We start from the raw sequence: 27,212 nt of genomic DNA, 5'->3' as shown, positions 1-27,212 counted from the left end.
TACAGCCTTCTACGTGGAGGTGTCGGGGTACCACAGAAAGGGACATAGTATGCGAATTTACGAACTTTTGTGTAGATAAAATTAACGGTCCTTTTATTTTGTCTTCGGAAGGAAATAAACCACCAAAAGTAAATGTGCTCAATGTCGAACCGACTGAGGACATTTGGTTTGAACCAAAAGTAATGAATTCTGTTTACAGGAGAGCGCATTTTGTTAACGAAACACTGTTTGTATATGGATTATATGGACCTTACCACTTTTCACATTTCATCTTTAACGGCCTCATTCCACTATACAGCACTATCCGAGAATACTTGCCTGACAACTCTGCTCCATATTCATTACTACGAGCTAGAACTTATCTGGACCGATATACCCCTCTGGACATGGATGTTTTAGGACTTCCTGAGGGACATGATATAGTTTTAAATTATAAAAACGTTCGTACAGCATTACAGACAACTCCACCCTTCAATCCAATCTGTTTCAGCAGAGCCGTTGTAGGAACAGGAAATCGATGCTCATTACCGTATTGTGAGAGAGAAATACCTATCGAAGATTATGATGCATTTATAAACGATATCAAAAAAATGGAAGTACAGCCAGAAGATCCCTGTCTTAATTCTGTGCGAGAATATCATTCTGGATCTAAAACGAATATAAAGTTTGCTATTCTTAACAGAAAACAATCACGACATATTACTAATATCCCAGATGTCATTGAGGCTATGCTTAAAGAGTTTAAGGATGTTTCTATCAAATTGATTAATTATGATGAAGGATGTAATATCAGAAGTACAGCTCAACTTGTAGAAGATATAGATGTATTCATTTCACCACATGGAAATGGCTTAGGTTCAGGACTTTTTATGAAAAAAGGATCAACGGTTATCTCGATTGACTCTAGGTGGTATAGCGAAGATTGGTTCTATTGGCCAATGAAAGCTGTTAATGTACGGATACTTTACTATGATTGCAATAATCCTTCTTGTCAAGAATTTGATGAACAGCTGCTGATGAAATTAGCACCAGATTTGACTGAAGAGCAAAAAAAAGAAATAATGACACAAGAGGTTACATCTGTGGATCGCTTATTAGTTGAACAATACCGAAAAGATTCTAAACGACGCATTGATATCGAAAGATTCATTGTATTTTTAAAAGATAACTTGCCATTTCTTTTGTAAAATTAACTATGATAAATGAACCCTGATTTTGTCCCAAATGTTTTTATTTATATTAAATTTGCCAAAAAAAAAAAAAAGCAGCAGTTGTAAATAAGCAGAAAAATCTGGTGTGATATACTTGAGAATTCATTTCTGTACATTATCAAAAGATTATAATACTATTGTCTTCAAATTTTGTCAACAACTTTGCTTTTAACGATTTTATTACATATTGTATCTACAGTCCGGCTGGTGGATATTGGATGTCGTACCTAATGCAATCCTTGTTGGCTCCGATTCGACTTTTAATGTGGTACTGGATCTCTGAGCCACGCTTTATTTTCCTTTAATACAATAAAAAAAATGATTTTTCCCTTTTTCCCTAGGTACAATTCGGTCAATCCAAAATGTCCTTTCAGTCTTGGGAATAAAGATAAGATCTCGGTTGCATTTGCTTGCAAAATCTGTTAGGATAATTCTTGTTATTTGCAACAACTTCAATTCCAAACCCTGAGCTGCATTCCCGTCGAATGACCATAGGAATAAAGGCCATACTTTGTAGTCATCAATATCCAAAACGTTCAAGAGCGATCTGTGAATAATGAGAAACTGCTTCAACGATAGCAATTCATTTTGATTTTCCTTTTGTTGACCTATACTGTAATTCGGATGGTAGAAGTCCCTTATTGTAAGGCGCAATTATCTTGATAATATCTTTGAGTTCACAAATTGTTTTTCAATCCAATTTGTGAATAGAAGATATATGAATACTGTTGCGTGCCAACGACGGTATAAAATACATGCTGTTGGATTTCCTTTGAATAATCGCGCATTTGAGAAAGGATCCTCCACCAAGATGATCTTGATCAACATGAGCCGCGAGTTCTTCTAAAAGTAAGAAATGCTTGATGCAAGATAAACAAGAATGATGCACAATAGTCGCTCTATCTAAGGGTGTCTGATTTAAGGGTATTTTTCTGGTAACATAAGCCTGTTTCACCAAAGCTCATGATATCTACAGGATCACATGGCCCAAGAAGTTCTTCTATCTTCCTCAATTCGTTCTGAATGTTTTCAGAAGTCAAGTTGAGGATAGTGTGTTGTTTTTAGACTTTTACCATTTTTGACAACATTATTACTTATAAAGTTTCAGCATTTTTGAGAATGTTTGATATAGTCTGTTGAGCAAGTGGTTGATCTAAATTGAATTTCTTCATAGCTCATTCACCTAATTCTGTTTGATTAAGCTGGCCAGTAGCATTTTGATCCAAAAGCTCAATTCTTTGAGAAGTAGAAAGGCGTACAGGTTTATTATTAGACATTTTTTTATAGATAGAACCTAAACAAAGAAAATAAATTTTGCTATGTCATATATTTATTCTCATCAAAATTATTTTGAGTCTACTACTCGTGTATTATCTTTTTAGTAACTTTGATCAAGACTTAAGCAAGTTTTGATTTGTTAATGTCCTTACACAATTACCAAATCTATACCAACCGGCAGTGGCCTATGTGGAAACATGTTGTACAAGCATGTCTATAATGTAGCTACAATACATATTAAGTGATTTCGATTTTTAACAGCTACGAATTTCGATTTAAGGATATGTTCTATTTAAGGGTGGATATTCCAAAAATTTTGGCCATTCTTAAATAGAGCGACTACTGTACGATAGCAGAGGAATCGGCTTCTTTAACGTAATTGAAGTATTTGTTTGATTTGCATCTTTTACCACTTGGAACTGGAGGTAACGTAACATTATGAATTTTGCAAAGATGCTTTCTCAACCTTGAACCATCGCAGAAGTTTTTTCGTTCACAAAGATAGCAGTTGTATTTGATAAGGACACTTTGCGGCTAGAGAGTGTGAGTAGTGTTGTTGAGATCCATTGCAGCTTTTCGAAAGGAAAAACGAAAAAAAGGAATTCGCGTTCGCTTGAAAAATAATATAAGCACCAGAAATAGGTTTCCTAAACGTCCAATTTTTTTTTATTATAGTTGTACACCTGTTCAGATAAATTACCATTATCATAAATGGGGACACATAGAAATGTAAGGCCTTGAAATAAGCCTTAAGATAGGCCTTGAGGTAGGCCTTAAGGTGGCTGATTATTTTTTGTAAAAGTCTGACAATTACGTTTTATTATAACTGCCAATTTGATTTTTCTGGACAGACAATTACTTTTTTTGTAGCCGACAATATCCACCAGCCGGACTGTACAGCAAAAAAAAAAAAAAAAAAAAAAAAAAAAAAAAGGCAATAAATAGCTAATGAAGAATCTAAGGAGGTCATTATTCTCTCTATAGAAAGTGTTCGTACTTGTATAAATCCTGATCAAGTAAATGTAACCCTAATCCTTCGCCTCCAACCCTTTGAAGCTGCGTAAATCCTCTTACGATATTATAGATAGTTTTGACTCTGATATTTAAATGACCTTTCCTATTAACCAGTATTAATAAAACAGTTTGTCAACAAATAAAATATACTTGCTTCAAAGTATGGAGTAGTTGTTTATCTTGATTGTTTACAGCAACTGACGCTAAATTCAACAAAGACTTGTTTACGTCTTTTTCTAAAGCCAAGGTAGTTTCTATGGCATTAAAAGCTGATTTCCAGTCAGTCTGCAATAAACTTAAGTAAATAGAATTGCTCAATTGCTTTTTTAGCTTATTCCTACCAGCGGCTGAGGAATGGCATTAATAATAACTACTCCACCACGCGTTGCTTGATAATCAATCAAATGTTGAGCTAGTTTTCCTTCATATTCAGCTCTTTCATGAAAGTACTTTGTAAATCCCTATTTGTACAGAAATGTTATTTTTTGCGTCCGTATAAATTTTTTTAGTTGCTTAATTACTGGTAAAGCAACACCACAGTGGTCAAAGAAAGCAGAGGCAGCCAAATAAGTTTGCTGAGCCATACGATAAAGTTGAATCTGTTGATTTACAGCATCTTCCGATGCTCTACAAAAATTCTGCTTTGCAAGGGAGTTATCCAACATGTTTATTTGAAAGTATAGAAAAGAAAAAGATTGCAAAAAAAAATATCCCCTTTTGTTTTTATTGCATACTCGGTGTAACGTCATTCAAATATCAAACGTAAACATCTTCGAAACAATAACAAAATGCTCAATGCCCCTCACGGAACTACACAATTTACAGAAAATTTCATCTCTCCCTCTCCCCCTCCCACTTTCTTTTTCTTTTCTTTGTTGATAATAAATCTTGATTCCAACTTGTTTAGATTCTTTTTTATGTTAAATGTGTATGAAATGAAATAAAGATAAAAGAAATATACAGTCTAAAGAGATCCGGTAACAGTTAAAATATCATTGGCTTCAATAATACTACAAATATGAAGATAAATGTTAACGTTCGGTATAAGAAAAAGAAGTACTAAAGCCACTTACTCGACAACATTAAATTCAAGAGATCCATCTTCCCTGCCAATGCTTGCCCCTGTGCTTTTATTTATCCATTCTCCATACTGTGTTCTCTTACGAGTTTCTGGGGCGTTTTCTTGAGAATCTTTGCTATCATCATCTTCTAATATGCTTTCTTCTTCTTCATTCACATCATCTTCTTCATTGACTTTCCATTCATATGTAGATGAAGGTATACGTGATTTTGGGATTGATGCGTTGAAAGTACCATAGATTAACAAACCAATATGATCTTCTGATTGTAAATTGATACGACCAACTATTTTCTGATAATTAGCTTCCACAAAAGATATATTGCTTTATAAAACAATAATTACCAAGCTTTGTTCCTTTCTTGGGCTTCCAGACAAGAAATTTAACAGAAATGAAAAAGTGACAAAAAGGTGAATCATACATAACTTTTCCTTTATCTGTTACAAACTTGACATCAGAGTGTGCAAGAACAATACCATCTACTTCTGGAACATATCTATAATAATGTATTAATATTTTCTAAATTCAGAAAAAAGCCAGTTTCTTTTACTTCATTAAAAAGGCATTAAGCTGTTCATTTACGCCTTCCATAACTTTGCCTGCCCACATGGGTGCTAGATGAATATATAGCCTTGCAATTACTTCTGAAAATGAAGATGAACTAGAAGATTCGCTGGAAATTACTGTAGTTAAAACCTCAGTAGAAGAGCTTGGTACTTCAATGCTTTTGCTGGATTTATGCTTCTTTTTGCTTTTCTTTTCTGATTTGTCCTTATGCTTACGCTTCTTCTCTTCTACTGCCATATTGCTTGTTTTAAGAGGGGAGTTGCAAAAAATGTAAAAAAATAAAAATAGTCAAATTAGATACTTTGTGACTGCAACAAAATTGCAGTGGCTTGATATCCTTCTGAATTACAAAACAGAAAAGAGAAGAAATTTGCTGTACGCCATTTTCAGAAAGTGAAGTCGTATTTTTACAAGTTTATAACACAATATACACGAAAAAGCGGTAAGTAAACGCGACATATATTCCTAATAATAGTACTAAATAACTCAGGATATACAATATTTTCGTCCCAACTTCAACCGAAATGAAAAACAAACTCGATTAACCTTCTAGTTCGATCTAACAAAAATCTCTTTCAGTTGATAGTAAAATTATTCCCAGCTAGACTCCATCTGATGTTGAATTATTAGGCCAAAATGGCAGTGTTGCAAGATGGTTTTTTTTTTTTTTTTTTTTTTTTTTTTTTGATCGAATGGTACGTGTGCTATTTTAATATAATTTTCCAAAGCTTATACTACATCAAGAAGTTAACTTATAATTTCAATATCGATGACATTACTTTCTTGTTTATTCTTTTCTTATTTCCAATCACATTTTCTTGTATTAATTCCAAACAATTAATTATAAAAAAGTTTGGTTTTAATAAATGACTGTAATAATTATGTAACACTGACTTAAATAGTAAATGTTTTTGACCGATCAGAATGGAGGTAGTAAATCCTTTCATTTTATATCACGAGTGATTTTTCATTAGTATGTTTGTAGGGTTTAATATTCCTATGTACTCTTCTCAAAAGATGCAAAGAAATGCATGCTATTATGCTCCATCCAAACACTACATAAACACGAAATTGTATCTCGTCATCATCTACCCTATTTTGTATGGCAATTCTTGTACAATAGATGAAGAAATAGAAAACCCTTCTACATCATTCTAATAAACTTTTTCTTCCTATATCAAGGTTTGTAAGACTGCTTTGTTGATATCTCCTTTGCTTAACTCATACTGGTTGCTACATGGGACAAGTCAATCGCGCACTAGTTGCATAGAGTCTCTATTTTCCAAAAAAAAAAAAAAAAAAAAAAAAAAAAAAAAAAAAGCCGTTCTTCACTGACAAATCGTGTTAGTAGTAGCTATAAACAGCTTCTCTTTTTAGTTAATGGATGTCAACACATCGATTATAAGCTTGCTATCACCGAAATAAAGACCTTGCTGTTTATCTTGCTAAACGCCATCAGGCTGTTCGACAAATCACTAATCAAGGTACAACAGAGACAATCATTACCATACGTCATGTTCCATACATGATTTTATGAGTAAACCAGGCCTGTATGTTATTCTGTGCAATATAAAAGTAAATTAAATCCATTTTATTGTGTTTATTTACACATGCTGTTCATTGCATGGCAAACCATTATCGTACTTATTTAGGCCGTCGCCTTTAGAACCTCATTTTAATAAAAAATATCTTACGATATACATCTTCCTGAGCCTGCCTAGTATTTTTTTTTCTCATTATTGACAAAAACAATCATATGCTAAGACGATGGTTGATATACGAAGCTAATCTACAGTTATGTATAATCAGCTACGCTTTATCGTGCTTTCTTTTAGTTAAAATTATGCCATCATCTTACACTACTTTTTAAATGTCATTACGATAGATGTATTCAAGTTCTCAATTAAAAGTCCTCTTCGCAGTTATCCTCACTATACTATTGTATTGTGCATACCGCTTATCTGAAGCAAGAGATAAGATCATAAGAAGCAATTAAATGGCTCAAAATGCTTTGTAGTAAATGGTATTAATAATCATTATACTCTAGGTACAATGTTCACAGTTCAATACGTTTTTTGTTACAGAAGAATACTTTTTTTATTGATACTCAAGCTTGCTGTAATTAAGAACATTGAATAGATTACAAGCATACACAATGCACCGTTACCAGTCGTATTAGGAAGGCGATCAAGAGCAGTTTATATCATTAACAAGTACATCAAACTCAGATCAATACTTTATAACTTTTTTAACCAAAATTTGAGCTTTTGGCTTGCTTTTGAAATAAAAATCGTTTGTGAAATATATTATTTTATAATTCGTTGGGATTGGCCCTACAAAAACTATAGCGACAATACTGATTACATGGACGAATGTATGCAAACTCACTTGATGATAAAAGAAGCATATCATTAATAATGGTTGAATGCTAAAGAAACCATTAAAGAAGAATCGTCGATATGTGGGCTGAGGCATGAAATGTTTTTAATTTTAAAGCAAAATTATTCTTAAAAGCTGATCAACTTTGCATAACGATATGAATCATACCATGGCATGAACTAAACTAAACTATCCTTTGCCCACTATCTGAATCTTACAAGGTCCGAATTGGATGATGGTAGAATTTTTCAATTTAGTACTGGAATTTTAGTATTCGAATTGATAGATATTTTCATAAAACAAAAGTAATAATGAATCTCTTCTTGAACTCTCTTCAGATCTAATCATCAAGCGTTTGGAGCAGTTTAAAGTCACGTAGTACGAATGTGGTACAGAAAAAGGGACAATGTTTTTGACGCATGATGTTTCTGGATAAACATTTAAAAAGAACAATCTTGAAGAATAGCATTGTTTATGTTGTATCATATGTTCTTCAATAGTAGCACGCAAGAAAAAGAGAAACAACTGACACTCTTTAAAAATAGCTTTATTTTTCTTAAAAAGAAAAAATATGTTCTTTAGAAGAATCTTCACTTTATGTTTATGTGAAATCTCATTTTTTTTTATTTCGTCTTTGTCTTATTTGAATAAAATGAAAGAGCAAAAAATAAATTTACAGAAGTGAAACTCGTATTCAGCCAACTGCTATTGTTCTGCTACATGCAATGCGTCATTTGTGTTTGTTTTGTTCCTATCGTTTTCACTCACGAGATTTATGTTTACGGCAACAATGATTTTTAAATATGTTATTTATAGTTATATTTCCCTTCCTTGGTAATAGTATCATTGAAATATGTTGTTTAAATGCACCATCAATCGAGAATTGACGACAAATGACATTTCTAAGCCAAAATGTGTTCCTTCTTTTTTTTGCTTCTGCGTAAAAAGGGGAAGGGGTAGAGAAAGAAAGGGCTTAGCCAAGAGAGAGGAAGTGGAGTCCAAAAAAATTTGTTTTACAAACTATAAAGCACACATAAGCACGTTAGTTCCTTACAGTGGGATGGAATAAGCAAATAGAAAAAGATGATTTTATTTGCATTGACTAAAACCAAGATGATCGACATTCCTTTATTAAAAGAGTAATGTTTACATCATAAAAGAATAGACTGGAACAATTTTAGTGAAAAACTAAAAATACATACAACAGCCAAAAAAAGTGCCTTGATATTCAAAAAGCGATCACTTGGCCATATCATTCATGCAGCCCAATTTGTGTGTGTGTGCCTTGATTCTGAAATGAATATAAATACAAGACTTTCTTTTCTATTCTTTAGTTATTCATTCACTTTATTGAATTACAAAAAAAAAAAAAATGTTAAATATCAAATTCGCCTGCTTATTTTTTGCTTTCTTTGCCTTCTTCGCCATGTCTCATGCTATGGTAGTCAATCCTACAGTTCTCACTCCTACTACTGGTACAAAGTGGAGAGCTGGTGGTACTTATGTAGTCAAATGGGAAACGACTTACTTTGATGGTGAAAAGCAAGCTCCTATTCCTTCCACTCAACGAGGTTATATCAAGTTGGGTTATCTCGAAAAGGACGATCCTGACAACGAACATATCACTTGGGACTTGGCTGATGATTTCCCTTTGGATTCTGGTGCTCAAACCGTAACTCTACCCAGCGACCTTGAAACAAAGACATCCTATATCATCATTCTCTTTGGTGATTCTGGAAATATTTCAAAGAAATTCACTATTCAAGCTGCTCGCTCTTGAGAGATTTGAATATCAAATCTTGTAAACTATACTTTTGTATTATATTCCCAGTTCCATTCATTGTACTATTCTATTTTTACTCCCCCTTTCCTTTATAATAAATATATTTTATTCAATTTATATTGTATTGTATACATCTTTTGCATGTTGCTTTAATTGTCGCATAGATCCAATTCCAAATATAAAGGTACTCACAACCCACTTGATCGTATTCACAGGCCCATACCACCCCCTACGTAAACATGTCGCGAGAGCGTAAGCACATTCAACTACATGAATGACAAGAATTGAATCCATAACGCGTCGACTCAGTGATTGTCCAATCATTTTGCGTAATTCAAAAATCTGAATAGGAAATTGACGTTTTAAATAATCATCTGAAGCATAAGCAAACAAAGCAGTAGCTCCCATTCCAAAACCAATCATCAACATAGGAATAGGACGAGGCATATAAAAGCTATCTAGAGGAACTGTAGGATTTTCGGGTGTATAGGCAGTGGCCATCATGGCTTTAGCAATTGCTTTGAAAGGAGGTGGTCCAGATAAAGAACTAGGCTGCACAAAAGATAAAATAACCATCAAAAGAACATCATTTCTTTTCTTACTAATCCTAATGCATCTTCTGCCTCTTTAGCCATAGATTCTAAAACAGGCCGAACCTCTTGTCTGTCAGTTAAAGGTGTCTTGAAAGGAATAGATACTTGTCCTGTTGTCCCATCAGATAATGTATAGTCCAATGTAAATTGTCTCGCGTTGAGACTTTTAAAAGTAGCCTTGGTTGCTTGATCAACCTGACCAAAGTATCGAACATAGGCAAGGTTGGTGGCTACTTTGAGAATAAGAAAATACGATACATAAAAATAGTGCAAGTTTATGTACCTTCATGGACACTCATATAAGCTGAAATGGAGGGACTGTGTGGTAAAATAGGATCAGACATTTTTGTTTTCTTCTTGAAAAAAAGATAAAAAAGTGAAAAAAAAAGAAGAAATATAAAACCTTCCAATGATAGAAAATGGCAATTTAATTTAACCGGACTTTTGCGTACGACATTTAAACTACTGAAGCCGTGTCACACCTTCCTGGAACGTGCAAATTATCATTAGTTAATCAAACTTTATCGTTACTGATTATTCAAACATCTCAACTGATTACATGTTTTCAATCATAGGTAGGTCCCTGTTTGCTGAGAATATTGATTGTATTGTTATGCAATCAAATCTGTCTTTTTTTTTTGAAATCAGCTATTGTCACATCAGAAAGGGTGTCAATAGCAGTGTTTAATATAATATTGCCACTTGATAAGACAACTGAAGGCAAAGGGGAAAGCATCTATTGAAGAAAAGGAACCTAGAGCCAGTACACAGAGTCATTTGCTTTGCTTGCTATTGCAAATGGTAAATATTCTATTGCCGGCTCGGAAAAGTTGAGTTTGAAAGATACCAAAAAATAGAGTACCTGTCCTCTTTTTTTTTTTTTTCCAAAGCGAAAAGGCACCCCTTGTTTAAAAAATGCTGTCAAGGTCCATTCGTCGCCACTTGACCAAATTAAAAGCACCCATTTCACTTTCTTTAAGACCTCGATACTTTCACACTTCATTTACTCGCTTTAGCCAAGGTATACATAAAATTTCTTATTCTTCATTTGCTCCTAACCTTTTCCTGTAAGATGCACCAACGCCTGATCTTGATCACCGTACGATCGGTAAAGCTCAATCTTTATTCATGATTCATCCTGTCAGTCCAGGCTCGATTTTTATGCTACCTCACGGTACACGTATTGTTCGTAAACTTCAAGACTTTTTACGATCCGAATATGCAAGATATGGATATGAAGAAGTCATGACACCTTTGATTTATAAAAAGGATCTTTGGGAGACCAGTGGACATTGGCAAAACTATAAGGATGACATGTATATGGTTAAAGGAGGTGATGATGACAATGAAGACGGTTTATTTGGACTGAAACCCATGAACTGCCCTGGACATTGTTTGATCTTTGACAGCACACCCAAGTCATACCGTGATTTACCTATTCGGCTTGCAGATTTCAGTCCACTCCACAGGTAAACCAAGTGGTTATTTTCGGGTTGAAACTAAACGAGATATAGAAACGAAGCATCCGGTGCACTTTCAGGATTGACCCGTGTTCGTCGGTTTCACCAAGACGATGCTCACATCTTTTGTACTCAGCAGCAGATTGCTCCAGAGATCACCTCTTGTCTTTCCTTTGTCGACCGCGTCTACAAAGCCTTTCAATTTCCTCACTACGATCTGACACTGTCGACTCGACCTGAAAGTTTTATTGGTCGTGTAGAAGAATGGAATCTAGCCGAAAGGGCATTACGTGAGGCTTTGGATGCAACAGGTCGTCCTTGGACAGTGAAGGAAGGAGACGGTGCCTTTTATGGTCCAAAGATTGACATCATGGTCAAGGACTCTGGTGGTAAATCTCACCAAACGGCTACCATTCAACTTGATTTTCAATTACCACAACGATTTCAACTCAGTTATGTGGACGAGCAAGATCAGGCACAAACACCCGTCATTGTACACCGTGCCATCTTAGGCTCCATTGAACGTATGATGGCCATCTTGATTGAGCACACAGCAGGCAAATGGCCATTTTGGTTAAGTCCTCGACAGGGTGTGGTCATTCCCATCTCAACTCAATTTGCAGATTACGCTCAGAAAGTCGCCAGTGAATTATCACTTGGTTCAAATCAAACAAGCGAACCTCACTACTTTGTTGATGTGGACCAGTCCCCTCGTGATCGATTGAATAAGATGATTCGTCAAGCTCAATTACAGCAATACAATTTTATCTTTGTTGTTGGACAAAAGGAAATGGATGAAGGCACAGTAAATGTGAGGACAAGGAAAGGACAAGTTTTAGGAACAATGAGTGTAGAAAGTGTTCGAGAGATGTTTGGTCGTATGACAGCTGATTTAGAATAATGTACATAATGAATGCTGAATAATAATAAAAAATTTGAATGTGTGTGTGTAGTGTCGTTTGTTGATAGAGTTCAAGTTAAATGAAAAAGCGAGAGGGGGGCCCTGTTTTGTACAACGGATGTATTTTTAAATTCATGTTACAAAAAAAAAGAGGGTATGACAAGTAACTATGCATATTATCCAATCGATTTAAAGATTTTTCACCATTTAATTTGCACCAGGCTGATTGGTTGGACGATGTAAACTCATAGAGGAAGGATTTTTATGACTAGTGGACAAGGCTTGTGACATCAAATAATCGGGTGTTGCCAAGTAAAGTACACTGGTACTTTGATGATCATCATTATCGTCATCCAGCATAGCATATTTAGTGAATTCATTATTATCTCCAAAGAATTTTCTGACCTTTGCGTGCTCTTTTTTCGATTGATATCTATGTAAGATCCAAAGCAAACCAAGAACCAAGAGAACGAAAATAATAATACATGCACCCAAAACACCCCAGAGCCATGCCTTGATGACTCGGAAAACGTCAGGACCCTGAATACAGATTCCGTCATTAGAACAAGAACCTGAAAGACATTCTCGATCTTGTTCACAAGCAGACTTCAAAGGTTTGGAGCTTACGCATATTGATTCAAGACAATAGGTGCCATCCGTACAGTTGTCTCGAATAATGGTTTGCTGAACCAAGTCTTCATCAGCATCTTGTGAATAATATACAGTGCTAATATAGCTTTAGAATACACAAAATAGTCATCACTTTTAACTTACACATCAGCACCACAATTACCGCCAAGAGGTGCACCTTTAATAAAACAAGTCGAATTTAAGCAAATTGTGCCTAACCCAGTACATTCGTCATCTCTTTGCTATGTATTTTCATGTGAGCTTTTTATAAATCACAAATTGAAGGCATCTTACCAATTCACAATGAGATCCAACAGAAAGACGGGGTACACATCGAGAATTGTTATCAGGACAATAGCTTGTCATGTTGCATCTTTCTGGAAAAGGTCTTATTGTTATATCCCAACTACAAGAAAAAAATGAGTTGCTTTCTTTCAAATTTGTTTCTTACTTTTTAATGTAATCTGAATTGCTGCATCCTTTATAATTGCAAGTATTAGTCATTATATCGCAGAATAAGTAAATATTATCACAAGAATCATTGTATTCAAATGTGCCTGCTCTATCCAAAAGATTAGAAGGGAAAATGCGGGTACACAGTTACCATAGTTACCTGTATTGTGGCGTAGGGTCACACAACTGACCAAATTCCAATGCAAAGCTAATTGAAATACAAGACAATAAAATGCAAAAGTAAGTCTGTTTCATTGTAGGAAATGAAAAGAAAAATATTTTTTTATAGAAAAAGCCATTCATTTATATTTATCTATTTCTATTGCGATTCAATATCCGAAAAGTTGAACATTCTGTGCCAAATTAGACAAAGATTACTTTTAATGCCCATTCTTTGGCACTCTTCCTTTTCTGCATGTTGAAAGCCTTTTTGGAGTGAATGAATACTTATAAAAAGAAATAATCATCTATACTTTTCATTAAAGCTATCACCAATTTGAATTTTGGAATACCAGGAAATCGAAGTAAAAGTGATCTGTGTTTGTGTTACTAATTCTGCCAAGAAACCTTATCAGATCTTTGATTTGATGAATTTGTTCAAGCAAAATATTTAAAACAAGCGCATATAAACGCAAGACTTTTCATGGACCAAGTCTCTTTCCATATCTACAATACGGTCATTCGGTTTAAATTTTACACTTTTTTTTGTTGAGTTCTTTGTTGGATGGCGCGGAGTTCATAGACGAGACATGTGTATTAGCCTATTGCTCTGTTGCACTTTTATACTTTTAAGTAATAAATTTAAGTGATAAAATCTACAAGTAGCATTGTATTGTTATTTAGAGTGAATAAGCTATTCGGAGTTTTGAAAGGAAGGCTCAGAGAATCCTGTGTTTGTGAATGAATTGAATGAACAATACGTCAACTTTATCCAAAATTAGGATAAAAAAATTGATTAGATGTAGCGCTTTTCAATGGACCAATTACAAATTTAAGCCATATCGGTTGTCTCTAGCACAGCGATTTCTACCGTCATTGACAATGGCACTATACCAACTTCCAAGTGGCCACTTTTTTGGAAAATGCCTGTTTCGCCTGAAAGCCGGTCTTTATGGTATCATCTGTTCCACTGTAAACTCTATAATCAATCACTTCTCTCAAGATTTAATAACGGCCTGATCTCTTCATAGTGTAAATTTTGTTCTGCTAATACTGAAGACCTACAACGTCTCTTCGTTCACTGTCCTACAAAATGGAGAGTATGGATAGATGCTTTCAACTTCTTTCGTCCGCGCCTTACTTTCACTCAAAACGATGTATGCTCAATCCTCTGGTCTTTTCAGCGGTTTTCTTTTGTTGACAATACTGATCTCTGGACCCTCAGCTGCTGTGTGCTTTTCGTGCCCAAATGCCCTGTAATTTTATATTTTACAAAGGAATGAGGTTGAAACAACCATCAAATTTAGAACTAGGAGATGACAAGGTCCAGACAAGATCCTTTGCAATGGATTGAGTTCTGGGGTGTGAGAGAGAATACGCATTAATAAACGCAATCTAGGATATATGTGAAATTGTTGAAACGGTAGGTGGTTTATAAAGATATCTATGCAATTGATTGCCCAATTAGCCTATGAAAAAAGAGATGCGAGTATCCTACCATTGTCTATACTGTGTTGTTTACCATGTGAACACAGCTGATGAGTACAACTTTAAAACTGTATCAGATACCACTGAATCGAACCCTCGGGATATATCGGTTAAATCGGCATTCGCTAGGGCCATGCACGATGGTCTGAAGATTGGCTGTTTCATATTGTCAATCCATTGGTACTATGTAATTGAAGAGGCAATGGCAATACGGAGAGGCATCCAACAGGGCAAACATGCAAGAGTGCGGTGACATTGAAATTGTCTCAAAAAAAAAAAAAAAAAAAAAAAAAACACATTGTCAATATCCCTGTCTACATTTCCCTGTTCAAACCCTCCCTGTATCCTGCAAGGATTAAAGATGCATTCAATGATTTTTATATCAGTAATTTGACACGATCTTGTCATCTCCTAGTTCTAAATTTGATGGTTGTTTCAACCTCATTCCTTTGTAAAATATAAAATTACAGGGCATTTGGGTGCGTCTTTTTTCCTTATTGTTCTCGGATCTTTTTTTTTTTGTTTTTTTTGTCTGATTGCCACTTGCCGTTTTCCCTAATTGCACATTCGTTTGGGTCATTACATAGACTGCCTGTTTCGACATTTATCCCAACGCTGGTAAGAATGCGAGACGAACCCTTTGAAATGACTTTGCTTCACACTGTTGCAGGCTTTTGTAATCCTCTTGGACAAAGTGTCTTCCTGCAAAAACCTATGACGCTTAACCTTACTCTTTGCCACTGCCCAGAATTGTTCAATTGGGTGAAGCTCAGGAGAATAAGAAGGAAGATATACACATTTATATCTTCGATACTCAATATACTTCTTTGTGTTTTCATGCGTGTGAATGGGTGCATTATCCATAATTATATGATGACCTTTCATATGTGGACATTTGTCCATTTCATCGAGAGTCATTTTCAAGAGACTGATGTAGTGGCCTGTTACGGCTCCTGAGCTTATGTATCCATAAGCCTTTCTCTTCTTAGCCGGCCTAGATTTTTTTACGCTGACGGTAATCAAATCCGAAGCAGAGATAGCGCTCAATATTGACGTTGTGTTTGCTCTCGTAGTAGGCCTGGTAAAAATAGCACGGGAGCCTTTTTTGGACCAAGCTCTTGAGCGTTTCATATTGATATCAAAAGCAGACTCGTCAAGAAACACGCAATTCGTCAGAAAGCTCATGTCTGTATTTTCCCATTTACAAACCCAATTGTATCGCTCCTCGATCTTTGCTGGACGGTTTCTCTCAATAGAATGAAAATCTGTTTTTTCAGCGAAAGGTTGCATTCACGTCTCATAAAATTATTAACAGTGCTGCGTGATACTTTAAGATCATGAAATCGCTTCAATAAATGCTCGGCCACTTCAACGACAGTAGCAGAGGGATTAGCATCAATGAAGTTGACAACAGCCGCTTTATGTTCTTCAGTTAAGATGCACTTACGACCTACTTTTTTACAGCTCTCAAAAATACTATCAGGGCACGCATAATACTGGCTAACCCATCTATAAGCTGTTCGAATGTGAATGCCCAACTGCTTCGCTGCAGCTGATGCATTCATGCACTTTTCAATCTTCAGATCGAAAAACCTAGCTTTATCCTGGACTGTATAATGGCTGATCATAAAGAGTGTATGTACGTGGATCTGTACTGTTGTCAGAAATACGCATTTGGATGGGTTCCATTTGTATCCCATTTGTAGACTATGGATTTCACATTTCTGTAGTAGATCAACCATGTTTGAGCTTTCGGCGATGAGAACCACGTCATCAGCATAGAGCAAACAATTGAGGGAGGGCATCATTTCCAACAGTGACATATCAGGAGTGAGAGCTTGAGGACGTAGTTGGGCTGGAAGTTTGTTAATGTATACAGAGTAAAGATATGGTGACAGGATAGAACCTTCTAGAACTCCAGTTTTTGGACTAATTCGACGAGAAGTTGCATTAGAAGCAGGACTTCGACTTGGATATCGTCGAAGATATTACGTAATAGGCCTAATAAAGGAGGTGAGACATAATGACTGAGTGTCTCCCAAACGAAGTTGCGATTAACTGCATCATACGCAGATTTTATATCCAGAAAGGCCAAGGCTGGAGTAACGTGATACTTTGAAGGCAGGATTTGGCAAATTTCGGAGAGACAGATGGCTTGATCCAGAGTACTACAGGGCTCACGAAAACATTGTGCGATATCCAATGGTGGTCCTTCTGTTTGTAAGATATCTTGTATGCAACGCCCCAGAATTTTCCTAAAAATGGTAGTCAGGCTAATAGGGTGGAAATTGTCTGGTTCAGATGGTGAACCTTTCTTGTGTATAGGAACGGCCTGGGCAATACGCCATGACTGTGGAACATAAGACCAGGACCAACACATTTGAAATAGTACGAGAAGGGTCGGCGTTAGTAGGCGCTGTATAGGTTGTAACTTTTCGATACGCAGATGATTTACACAGGCGGCCTTTTTGACAGGCAAGGAGCGAATCACAGAAACTCTGTCGTCAGTAGTAACAGGGCAATCTAATGTAGAAGGTAAATTAGGTAAAGTAGCGTTATTGCATTGTACTTCTCCATGTTGATTACCTGAGAATATAACTTCCAAGTGAGATGCCATCGTGTTAGCAGCATGTTGTGGACCTTCGGGAGTGGAGAAAGTGGGCTTCAACGTTCGATTCTTACAGATACGACTGATCTTCGAGGTTGTTTTAGTGTAGTCACCAGATGCTAGTCGATCACAAAAGTCTTTCCAAGTTGCTCGACGGCGTTGGGTGATCATTCGACGCACAGCAGCTCGCGCTTCTTGGTGTTTTAGCCAATATTGGGGTTTGTTCAAACCATGTGCCATGCGCCATTTCCTATAACAAAGCTCTTGGTATTCAAATGCAGCTTGCATTTCTTTAGTCCAAAAATGACATTGATTTTGATTGGCTGTGACATTATTTGTTGGAAGCACTGTAATCAGACGATCAAATGATAGGAATGAAACACAGAGACATGGACTACCTCATCTATTTTGGGGTCCTTTCATCTTTGCTCTTTTTACTCATGCTGTAATTTAAGCTTATTGGTATATATTCATAACCATATAAAATTTATTTCTCTAGATTTAAGATACGACTTCACCAATGAAATTTTAAGTAAAACCTGCAATCATGCTTGCATTATAAACCAAAGACTTCCCTCTCTCCCTTTTTCTTTTTTAATTTAACGTACTATTCTTGAAGATGATATTATGTTTTAAAGTATAATGAAATACTCATTTTTTTTTTTTTTTTTTTTTTTTTTTGTAATGAAATACTCATTTTTCTATTTTTCTATTTATATTTTATTTTATTTGTAAGTTCCACCTATACTAAATAAAGTAATTTTGGGTGCTAAACTTTAAATATTTTTTCACTTCAGACGCATTTAAACAAGTTTATTTTTCTCGTCTTCTTTCTTTCTCTTTTATCAACAAAAGAATAAAAAATGACTCCTGTTTACCGTACCTCATTTCAAAGTTCATTTTATTATGATACAAGTAAGTTGTATTGTTGATGCCTTGAAATACTTATTAATATAAAATAATAGCAAGGTTAGGGCAAATCGAAGCACAACATGAACTGGCCCGTAACTTTTATGATGATGATGAGTTTTGTCCTATTTATTCTACTGATCATTTAGATGATCGTGATCGTATTCAACAAAGACTTACGCCATCTCCTCGTACATCGCCCTCAATCAAAAACTCAAAAAGAGTGATACCAATTATTAATCCTAACAATATGACTCCTATATCCATCTTACATTCAAAATAATCTCTTTCATTTGTGTATATCTTTCTTTCTATTTGTAAATAAACAAAAACACAATACCATTTTTACTGCTATTAATACAGTATTTTTACTTGCTTTTCGGACCTTTTCAAAAAATTTTCGGGTATGCTCTTTTTTTCGGACGATTTCTATTTTGATTTTAGACGTTCACAAAAGGAAATGTAACTGGAATAGGTCATATACAGTGGCTCCACTCCCAAAGTTCGTTTTCCAATGAGCTGAATTCGCTTTTGTCTCCGACTGAAACTCGTTTTTTTAACAGTCTTAAGTTCGCTTTTGTAAATGGCTCAAATTCGTTTTTACATCAAAGTTCGTTTTAATCATACAGTAGTCGCAACGCCAATGTGCGGTATTTTACATAAAATTCAGGAAATAGGTGGATATTTATACTTCTTTCGAATAAGAATTTTGATTTATCTGTGATTGGGAATAATATGAGGCTAGGCAAAGTTCATGAGACCTTTGCATAAAGTAAAAAATAAAAAGAACCGATCGTGTAACTTTAAGCTTTGCATGTAGGTGAAATAGCTATAATACAAAAGGGGAATAAAGATGCAGTGTTTTAATATATGTAAATCTAGGCATCATCGGGGTCGCTTTCATATTTTGGTGGAAACCAAATGGGCCTTATCCATGCCTTACAATCGGCCTCATCTTGACTTCTGCTCATTTGAGACGCGGTTACCTATTTGATTGTTTTTCTTTTTTCGATGCTGTGTAATTCAGTAATATGTTGATTCATCTGCTTGACATCTGCCACAAGTTTCTATGTTGAAAAAAAGGTTTTAAGTCGCATAATATTTGCTGAAAATAGAGGTTGATGCTTACTTACCTTAACGATATTTAGGCTCGAGACCACCCTTGATATTCCTCCATCTTTGATTTCAAATAAGGTTCTTGGTAAAGAGATGGTGGTAACTTCGTTTATAATATAAAGTTCATTGGAGCCAAGATATAACGCGTATACTGTTGCTTCTAACTCTGCCATAATAATAAAGGGAATGTATACTGGCAGTGTATTTACATACGACTTTGGAAAGCTTTCGACAAACTGATTCAGGTCCATTTTACTTGATAATACTGTTTTGAGTTTATCTTTATAGAATTTGGACTTCCAGATATCCTTTGCTATTTCTCCTGTTGCAAGATTAGGCACCATTTTTTCATCATCTAAACTTAGGACAAAAAATCTGAATGACCAACGATAAATGTTAGTCGCAAATATTAGAAACACCGTAATATTTTCAGGATAATAATAGAGAATAAACTTTTTCACATTTCCCTCATAACGCGTCTTGATAAAAACCACAGATAATATGAACACTAACAACATCACCAACATTAGTGATGATTTGAAGTATTGTAGTATCTGGCATATTATACTTGTATATAAGCAGTAATTCTTTTTGTTATTAGAACTTTTCGTGCGATTCCTTTACCAGCGATGGCAAATACATTGTAAAAGTAGTTGACAATTGCATTAGTGCTTGTTCCTGTCCGGATACTGCTAAGCTTTGCAAGCATATCTTCTTGACATGTCGTATTACACGAATTCCTTTCTCTTTATGCTTTTCCTTGTTTGAGCCACTTTCTGGTGACTTGCCAGATGTTGAAGACAGCTGCGATATTGATGAAGCAGAAAACCTTCATCTTGCTGAATATCTTGAAAATATTCAGAAATATTACAACTCGTTTAACAACATCTATCAACAGGAAATGAACAAGATCAAGTCTGGTATGCGTATGCATACATTGAGTAAAATGGAAGACGCCATGAAGAGATCCGTTGCCAACATCAGTAATGTTGATGAGGACTCTGCTTCTCTTCCTCCTAAACAAAGACAGCAGTTTTTTTTTGTCATATAATATTATTAAAATAAAACTTCAAAAATTTCATCTCTCAAGTATCAAGTAGAATATTTTGATGTTTTTTTTCTTCATTTTTTCCCCTGTGTCTAGCATTTATCGTTGGTCATTTAGATTTACAGTATTTCCACTTCAATTTCGACCAAACCGGCAACTAAATTCGACCAACAAAAAATAAATTACGACCAAAAGTGACGTCTCATTTCGACCAAATGAACTTGCTTATTTCGTCCATTTGTGTACCTTTATTTCGACTAAATTAGAAAGAACTTTTCGACCAAAAATAAAAACAAGTTCGACCAAGCTGCAATGAGCTTTCAACTGCATGATCGAACTAAAGTTGTTCTTTATTTAAACAACTCTCAAAGAAGGATTCGGCATGCCTAATCCATCCTTGACAGTCCTCAGGAGTCACTTGCTCTGCAGCCTCTTTTATCCTTGCTACCAAGTTATCGCGATCTGTCATTGGAGATCTGCGAACAAGTGTCTTTACCTTGGCCCAAAACTCTTCTATTGGATTTAAGAAAGGGGAGTAAGGTGGAAGATATATTATTCTATACCCCCCTCTTACTGACCTCTTCTGTGATCTTTTCAGGTTTATGGATAGGTACATTATCCATGACTAAATTGCACCCCTTCAAGTTGTGTTTATCAAGGACATCCATGACGTGTATAAGAAATGCCGTGGATTCTTTCCACTTTGTACCAGCTTTAGTTACCTTCAGCCTGTTATGTTCTGGTTGTTATATAATGGTTTAAATAATAAAGGAAAAGGTAAAAACAAAGATCAAGAAATAGTTTGGGTACTTTTTGAGTCTGATCTTTATTTCAGTTTAAGTTAAAGTAAAAATTATTCTAATTGAAGGCAGGTATTTATATCTTATTGAGTGAGTGGCTTGATATCTTCTATTGTTATCGTTCTTCTAATATTCAGGTACTTTAGCAAGTGTTATCTATAATTATGATTATGAAAACTTTTCATTTGTTCTTTTGTATATCTGTCATAGATTATCTTTTATTCTGGGAATTCCCCACTGAATTGAATAACGTTATTTTACGCGTTATTTCAATTATGTGAAAGATTAGCAATATTCCTGACATTGGATTGGATTTTGTTATTTTAGTTGATACGTCTTCTTATCAAAGAACTCTCATGAATACAATACATATTCTAAAAGAACATGTTTAATTGGAATTGATTGTATGATCTTATTTAAATAAACTTATACTTTATTTTATTTTAATTATGATCTTGTATTAAGACTTATATTTATTAATGTCAACTACAATCAGTTACTGTTCTACAACACAGGTAAAGTAAAAGAAATAACAAAGATAAACCAAAAGAATACTTTTTGAGACTGAACTTTATTTAAGACAATCTTAATTGTTAAAAAGAAAACATTACAAAGTCTACTATTTATATTCTTCTATCAGTTGGCGGGTAAATGAGTAGTTATGAGCGTAGATCCAATCATTGACACGTTTGATTGAAGAATGATCACTGAATCGATTATGAAAATTTTTAATTCGTTGTTTTTATAGATCTTATTGTTCTTTAACTGATCTGGGAGAGTTGTCTCGTCTTCATTGAGAGGAAAGATATATTTATGTGAAATGCCTCCAGTCAGATCAAAGTTGACTAGGTACCTGATCCATTATTATTCATTTACAGAAATGATGAATAGTAAAGATCATGACTTATTTAGTGTTCATGTTTACTTTATAGAATGAATCTAATAGTGATAGTTTTATATAAAAAGAAGAAGAATATATTTTATTTAATAAAGATTTAAATTATTATCTTTTATCAATTTTAATATACTTCTTTTAGTTGTGATTATTCAATGTCCGTTATGATCAGACTCTGTTCTACAACACAGCCCAACATTGACGACACCAAGGGAACAAATTGCGCCTAGTATGGAAACTGACGGTCCCCTGGTGGTTGTTACTACAACTTTTGCGGGCTCACCTTTCTTTGATATGCCCTGACTTCTTACAGTATGAAGATTGAATCCAGCTTCATCAATAAAGATACAGTTTTGCATAAAACTGATGTTGGAGTCTTTAATCCACGCTTCAACAACTTTAAATCTTAGCTCAATAACGTCAGGAGAGTTTCGTTTGGCAGGAATCTCTGTAATTCTTTTTACCGTGTAAGAGCAGCTTTCTTTCAGATGTTTATCCATGCCAGATTTAGAAATACTAAAGCCCTCAAATTTATCACTGAGGGCATCAACCATTTGATCCAGCGTGGCTATCGGATTGTTGTCAATGAATTCTTACAAAAACTTCGTATGCTCTTTCTTCAACTTGCGAAGGTGCTGATTCTTTTTTGGATGCTTCTTTTGCTGCTTTAACCCAAGACTTCAAGGTAGATACAGGTATACCATACTTCTCTCCAACCTTGCTGTAACTAAGAGAAGTAAACATACATCTGGATAGCCCTATCCTTTTCTTTCTCTGTGTAATTCTGATACTGCTGTCTGTTAGTTTTCTTCTTAGCTCTTTTTTCTTCCACTATGTTAACTTGTGGCTCTTGAACTTGATTTGAGACTTCTGTATTGAAAACTTCATACATTTGAAATTTGTTTTGATCATTAAACTCGTAGACGTCGCCAGATTCACTCTAACAAAAAATTAATAAAAGAAATTTTAGTTGAAAACTCATTGCAGCTTGGTCGAACTTGTTTTTATTTTTGGTCGAAAAGTTCTTTCTAATTTAGTCGAAATAAAGGTACACAAATGGACGAAATAAGCAAGTTCATTTGGTCGAAATGAGACGTCACTTTTGGTCGTAATTTATTTTTTGTTGGTCGAATTTAGTTGCCGATTTGGTCGAAATTGAAGTGGAAATACAGTATTCCCAACCAGCAACTATGGAATTCTCTGGAGCTTACAGTAAAGACTTCACCACCCTCAATAATGAAAACATTTTATAGAGACTTACATGTCTTTGTCATAAGATTAGAGAATATGGTTACATTGTTGAGAAACCTTTGTGTCTTATACCGGAACTTCACGATGCACAGAAGGAAATCGAGCAACTTTGCATAGAAAATGCAAATTTACTGGCTCAATTGGGTCACAATACCAATAAATATTGTTTTTACTGAACTTAACAGCTGAAACTTACCACCATGGAGAAAACCCAGTACTTCTGTCTCTTCGGCTAATTCCTGGTTTTAACCACAAATATCCTCAACCTGAAAGCTGATTCCTCTTCAAAACAATTCAAACATCATATTCAAAAAAAAAAAAAAAAAAAGCAGCAGCTTGTATTCTCCAAACACCATTAGAGGATCAAGGTTTTCAATACATATACCTACCCACTAAAATGAGACCTCCTATTGGGCAATTTCGTTCACATTTCTGAGATTCTTCAACTCATTAATAAGGCTTTCCATGGTCTGATCCAAATTTGCTAAAGGAAAGTCTTTGTACTCCTGTTTCAAGTAATGCTGATGTTCCTCACCCAAGATAGCTAGTCTACCAGCTTTTATTTCGGCCAAATTGTTTATCTCCAATGGTTTTATTGAATCAGTTATAAGCAGTACAATGAGCAATGTCCAACTCTTTTCCTGTTTTACCTGGTGTCAAACCTTTCTCGTGCACCAAAAATAAAAAGTACTCTTTTACGGCGTCACTGTACTTTTTGTACATTCTTATCTGAGAAAAAGCTGTCTGTCTCTCTATGTTCTTTTTCTGTTCAAATTCAAATGGCCTGAGGTCAAAGTACTTATCAAGGTTCGTGATGTTGCCAAAAGAAAATTGTTCTTCATCAGAAGTAAGAAAAATTAAGTTGCAGATTTAATTTGATGTGAGCCACTGTAAAAAGGAAGTGTCTGATTGCTACTGTCGTTGATGGGCCATTAGGAATAGCTGATGTTGTAGATCATCAATTTCCTTTGGTATCTGACAGAGGACAGACCATTGATCACGCCAGAAAAGTAAGACAGATGCATTGGTGGGTCTATTGTTTGATAGTTTGTTGAATAAAAAGTAAATTGGGTCCGGAATATCTTTAGGGTCATTGAGTCTTCCTGAGGGCCAGCCTAAGCACCATCAAATACATCTGCTACATTCCATATCTATCGCTAGGAGTCAAACGATAGGACTAATCGATATACCAAATTGTTAAAATGAGACCAGTCTAAAACAAAGTTGTTATAGCTGGTTCAAAAACTTTTATTGAAGTGTATGATATATGCAGTAGGTATGATATGTTTTTTCAGTTAGTAAAACTGCCAATAAGGTGAAGCTATGAATGTGTATCGCATTCCTCTTTATTATGTAAAGGTAGAAAAAGAGAGATGGTAGGTCGTATAATACAAACTACGACCTAGCATATAACCGTGGTTTAGGGTCCGAGATAACATGACATGAGTTGTGTGGGTTGTTTATTGTACATAACATAAAGTGTTATATATACTAAACAGAGCTTTTTTTTCTTGTATGATATAACATGAAGGACAAGTACAGTGACCTTACGTAAAACAACATATGTCTACTTCATCAATTTGCGGCAGCAAAACAACTAAATAGCAAATAAACTAAAATTGCTTCGCAATTTTAGAAAATCGAATGACAGATAAATGTAAAAGGATAATCGTTTGAATAGACCTTCAAAATAGGTTTATTATACGACTTTCTTGTTGAAACATTTATCAAACTGATTTATGAAATGTTTAATGAAAAACTCAAGATAATTTGTTTAATACACACGTATGTTACTTTCAATTATATGAAGAGACACTATGCATTAATAACAAATGACATGAGTTGAAAAGCAAAAGCAGTAAGGAAACTAATAAAATCAGGATTACAATGTTTATTTGTTACAGCAATAGAATGCTATACATTCATGACAAAGAATGCTTTCTTTTTCTTGGTGTTGATTTTTTCTGTTTGTCTTCAATATGTTCCAATGGTGAAGTTCAAAAACGACTAAATTTGACATCTGTTTGAGTTGGTGCTGAGAAACTATGCACATCGGCTATCATGAATAAATAGTCAATGTATCCAACTATATTCAATATGTTTTGCTTTTTGAAAAGAATAGCTATTGTTGTAAGTTCAAGAAAGGTATACAAATTATCATATAACAATGACAGTACAAAGAGTGTGATATTTGTACCTGACCATTAAAAAAGCGATATTCATTATTAGTTCATGACGAATAAGATAATACGTAGCTCTTTTTATTACCTTTAGTTGTAAACCTCAATGCTTTGTTTAACTTGTGTTTATCTAAACCTTCCTTTGTGAAACTTGCAATACGATAAAAATCCAAAACAGCAGAGGGTGTACTATGTTCTTCTGTTTTTATTTCTCCAAAGACATTGGTAAAGGAACATTCATAGGAATCGTAGATATCAACTGTATAGTCTAGCCCCTTATTCGAATTGGTAGATGATTTAATAAGTGAGATATTTGAGCTACATAAAAACAAAGCAATTAGCAACGCATATAGTAAGAACCGATTAAAAACTAACTTAGATTTGCAATACGTTACCAATGAGGAATATTGAAAGGAAGATTTGATGAAAAAAGGGCTTGTATAAAAGGATGAATAAATGAGGCTGTGATATATGATTCTGATATGCTAACGATATTGCGATCATGAATTAGGAGTATTCTGCGACATATTTAATTATATTGTTAACTGAATAAAATCAACGTAAAGAAAACTTAATAATTACATAGCTTGGGCATTCTGGTAAAGAGACAGTAACTTCACTTGAGCCATATCTTTATCTAATTCATCACATGAGAAATCCTAGCGTAGAAAAATATTTATTATGAAGAAGATATATTGGTATAATCCAATACTTTACCATTAATACATCTTTTACTTTATTTATCAAAGTAAAAGAGAATGATAACTTTTTATTTAATCTAGCTTTTACTTCTTTGTACATCTTTATGAACAATTCATGTGAGATTAGTTCGGGAAGTAAGCCTTTATGATCATGGCGTTTTTAAAGAATAACGATATCCGAAAGTGCCCTTCACGTAATTTAATGGTTAATTAAATATTAGAGTGAAAACTATATAATTATTTCTTAAGTAGATCTATTTTTTATTTATGTCTCATTGCATCAGGAACTATATTAAGATAACCTGTAAAATTGAATATGAATCATGTTTAAAATATGTCGGGATACGACAATAATCAACTATAAAATTCAAGATGGGAAAGAGAGTACTAATTCTTAAATCTACAAAAGTCGCTTTTCGATATAGAAAAATGAAGAATTGTAAGCTAGCTCGACAGGATTGTCATAATCAGTTTATACCACTGTGAAGAACATGAATTTTGAATCAAAGGTAAGAGATTGACTAAAAGGTAATATCTAGCCATATGGGAGATCTCAACAAGAACTTGGCTTGTAATATGTGTTCGTTCTTGCACGGAGGGTATTTTTACCATATGTCGAATTGCCTTGGTTGATACTGTGTTAGAAGTGCCATATATCTTGCAGAGGCATTGATTTTGTGTTGATTTCAAAGTCTTCGGCTGTACTCTA

The 27,212-nt window shown here is 34.6% G+C and overlaps 14 protein-coding genes across 14 annotated transcripts; 5 read left to right on the top strand and 9 right to left on the bottom strand.

Moving 5' to 3' along the window:
* Positions 1 to 590: 590 nt before the first annotated feature.
* On the top strand, positions 591 to 1,187 carry RO3G_05054 (uncharacterized protein; the record flags this gene model as incomplete). Its single annotated transcript, XM_067659644.1, has 1 exon — positions 591 to 1,187. One exon carries the CDS (start codon positions 591 to 593, stop codon positions 1,185 to 1,187), a length of 597 nt encoding a protein of 198 aa, XP_067515745.1.
* A 1,199-nt stretch (positions 1,188 to 2,386) lies between these two features.
* On the bottom strand, positions 2,387 to 4,168 carry RO3G_05053 (uncharacterized protein; the record flags this gene model as incomplete). The annotated part of the gene is made up of 8 exons (XM_067659643.1): positions 2,387 to 2,505; positions 2,650 to 2,674; positions 2,838 to 3,023; positions 3,190 to 3,292; positions 3,487 to 3,606; positions 3,706 to 3,788; positions 3,845 to 3,964; positions 4,025 to 4,168. The coding sequence occupies 8 exons, from the start codon at positions 4,166 to 4,168 to the stop codon at positions 2,387 to 2,389; spliced, it is 900 nt and encodes a 299-aa protein (XP_067515744.1).
* A 299-nt stretch (positions 4,169 to 4,467) lies between these two features.
* On the bottom strand, positions 4,468 to 5,386 carry RO3G_05052 (uncharacterized protein; the record flags this gene model as incomplete). Its single annotated transcript, XM_067659642.1, has 4 exons — positions 4,468 to 4,513; positions 4,577 to 4,868; positions 4,927 to 5,078; positions 5,133 to 5,386. 4 exons carry the CDS (start codon positions 5,384 to 5,386, stop codon positions 4,468 to 4,470), a joined length of 744 nt encoding a protein of 247 aa, XP_067515743.1.
* Positions 5,387 to 8,900: 3,514 nt separating this feature from the next.
* On the top strand, positions 8,901 to 9,308 carry RO3G_05051 (uncharacterized protein; the record flags this gene model as incomplete). The annotated part of the gene is made up of 1 exon (XM_067659641.1): positions 8,901 to 9,308. One exon carries the CDS (start codon positions 8,901 to 8,903, stop codon positions 9,306 to 9,308), a length of 408 nt encoding a protein of 135 aa, XP_067515742.1.
* Positions 9,309 to 9,886: 578 nt separating this feature from the next.
* Positions 9,887 to 10,248, bottom strand: RO3G_05050 (uncharacterized protein; the record flags this gene model as incomplete). Its single annotated transcript, XM_067659640.1, has 2 exons — positions 9,887 to 10,134; positions 10,188 to 10,248. 2 exons carry the CDS (start codon positions 10,246 to 10,248, stop codon positions 9,887 to 9,889), a joined length of 309 nt encoding a protein of 102 aa, XP_067515741.1.
* A 784-nt stretch (positions 10,249 to 11,032) lies between these two features.
* On the top strand, positions 11,033 to 12,265 carry RO3G_05049 (threonyl-tRNA synthetase; the record flags this gene model as incomplete). The annotated part of the gene is made up of 2 exons (XM_067659639.1): positions 11,033 to 11,373; positions 11,419 to 12,265. The coding sequence occupies 2 exons, from the start codon at positions 11,033 to 11,035 to the stop codon at positions 12,263 to 12,265; spliced, it is 1,188 nt and encodes a 395-aa protein (XP_067515740.1).
* A 382-nt stretch (positions 12,266 to 12,647) lies between these two features.
* Positions 12,648 to 13,399, bottom strand: RO3G_05048 (uncharacterized protein; the record flags this gene model as incomplete). Its single annotated transcript, XM_067659638.1, has 5 exons — positions 12,648 to 12,698; positions 12,893 to 12,992; positions 13,040 to 13,137; positions 13,190 to 13,301; positions 13,347 to 13,399. The coding sequence occupies 5 exons, from the start codon at positions 13,397 to 13,399 to the stop codon at positions 12,648 to 12,650; spliced, it is 414 nt and encodes a 137-aa protein (XP_067515739.1).
* Positions 13,400 to 16,904: 3,505 nt separating this feature from the next.
* Positions 16,905 to 18,045, bottom strand: RO3G_05047 (uncharacterized protein; the record flags this gene model as incomplete). The annotated part of the gene is made up of 3 exons (XM_067659637.1): positions 16,905 to 17,345; positions 17,451 to 17,950; positions 18,042 to 18,045. The coding sequence occupies 3 exons, from the start codon at positions 18,043 to 18,045 to the stop codon at positions 16,905 to 16,907; spliced, it is 945 nt and encodes a 314-aa protein (XP_067515738.1).
* A 421-nt stretch (positions 18,046 to 18,466) lies between these two features.
* Positions 18,467 to 18,795, top strand: RO3G_05046 (uncharacterized protein; the record flags this gene model as incomplete). Its single annotated transcript, XM_067659636.1, has 2 exons — positions 18,467 to 18,518; positions 18,569 to 18,795. The coding sequence occupies 2 exons, from the start codon at positions 18,467 to 18,469 to the stop codon at positions 18,793 to 18,795; spliced, it is 279 nt and encodes a 92-aa protein (XP_067515737.1).
* A 595-nt stretch (positions 18,796 to 19,390) lies between these two features.
* On the bottom strand, positions 19,391 to 19,972 carry RO3G_05045 (uncharacterized protein; the record flags this gene model as incomplete). Its single annotated transcript, XM_067659635.1, has 2 exons — positions 19,391 to 19,498; positions 19,646 to 19,972. The coding sequence occupies 2 exons, from the start codon at positions 19,970 to 19,972 to the stop codon at positions 19,391 to 19,393; spliced, it is 435 nt and encodes a 144-aa protein (XP_067515736.1).
* Positions 19,973 to 20,529: 557 nt separating this feature from the next.
* On the top strand, positions 20,530 to 20,679 carry RO3G_05044 (uncharacterized protein; the record flags this gene model as incomplete). Its single annotated transcript, XM_067659634.1, has 1 exon — positions 20,530 to 20,679. The coding sequence occupies one exon, from the start codon at positions 20,530 to 20,532 to the stop codon at positions 20,677 to 20,679; it is 150 nt and encodes a 49-aa protein (XP_067515735.1).
* A 334-nt stretch (positions 20,680 to 21,013) lies between these two features.
* RO3G_05043 (uncharacterized protein) lies at positions 21,014 to 21,299 on the bottom strand (the record flags this gene model as incomplete). The annotated part of the gene is made up of 2 exons (XM_067659633.1): positions 21,014 to 21,189; positions 21,251 to 21,299. The coding sequence occupies 2 exons, from the start codon at positions 21,297 to 21,299 to the stop codon at positions 21,014 to 21,016; spliced, it is 225 nt and encodes a 74-aa protein (XP_067515734.1).
* Positions 21,300 to 22,519: 1,220 nt separating this feature from the next.
* On the bottom strand, positions 22,520 to 22,925 carry RO3G_05042 (uncharacterized protein; the record flags this gene model as incomplete). The annotated part of the gene is made up of 2 exons (XM_067659632.1): positions 22,520 to 22,597; positions 22,683 to 22,925. The coding sequence occupies 2 exons, from the start codon at positions 22,923 to 22,925 to the stop codon at positions 22,520 to 22,522; spliced, it is 321 nt and encodes a 106-aa protein (XP_067515733.1).
* Positions 22,926 to 25,619: 2,694 nt separating this feature from the next.
* Positions 25,620 to 26,603, bottom strand: RO3G_05041 (uncharacterized protein; the record flags this gene model as incomplete). The annotated part of the gene is made up of 5 exons (XM_067659631.1): positions 25,620 to 25,708; positions 25,891 to 26,120; positions 26,198 to 26,287; positions 26,385 to 26,461; positions 26,592 to 26,603. The coding sequence occupies 5 exons, from the start codon at positions 26,601 to 26,603 to the stop codon at positions 25,620 to 25,622; spliced, it is 498 nt and encodes a 165-aa protein (XP_067515732.1).
* Positions 26,604 to 27,212: the final 609 nt, after the last annotated feature.

This window comes from Rhizopus delemar, genomic scaffold (genome assembly GCF_000149305.1).
Source record: "Rhizopus delemar RA 99-880 supercont3.3 genomic scaffold, whole genome shotgun sequence".
Lineage (NCBI taxonomy): Eukaryota > Fungi > Mucoromycota > Mucoromycetes > Mucorales > Rhizopodaceae > Rhizopus > Rhizopus delemar.
This window is presented reverse-complemented; position numbering and strand designations above follow the sequence as displayed.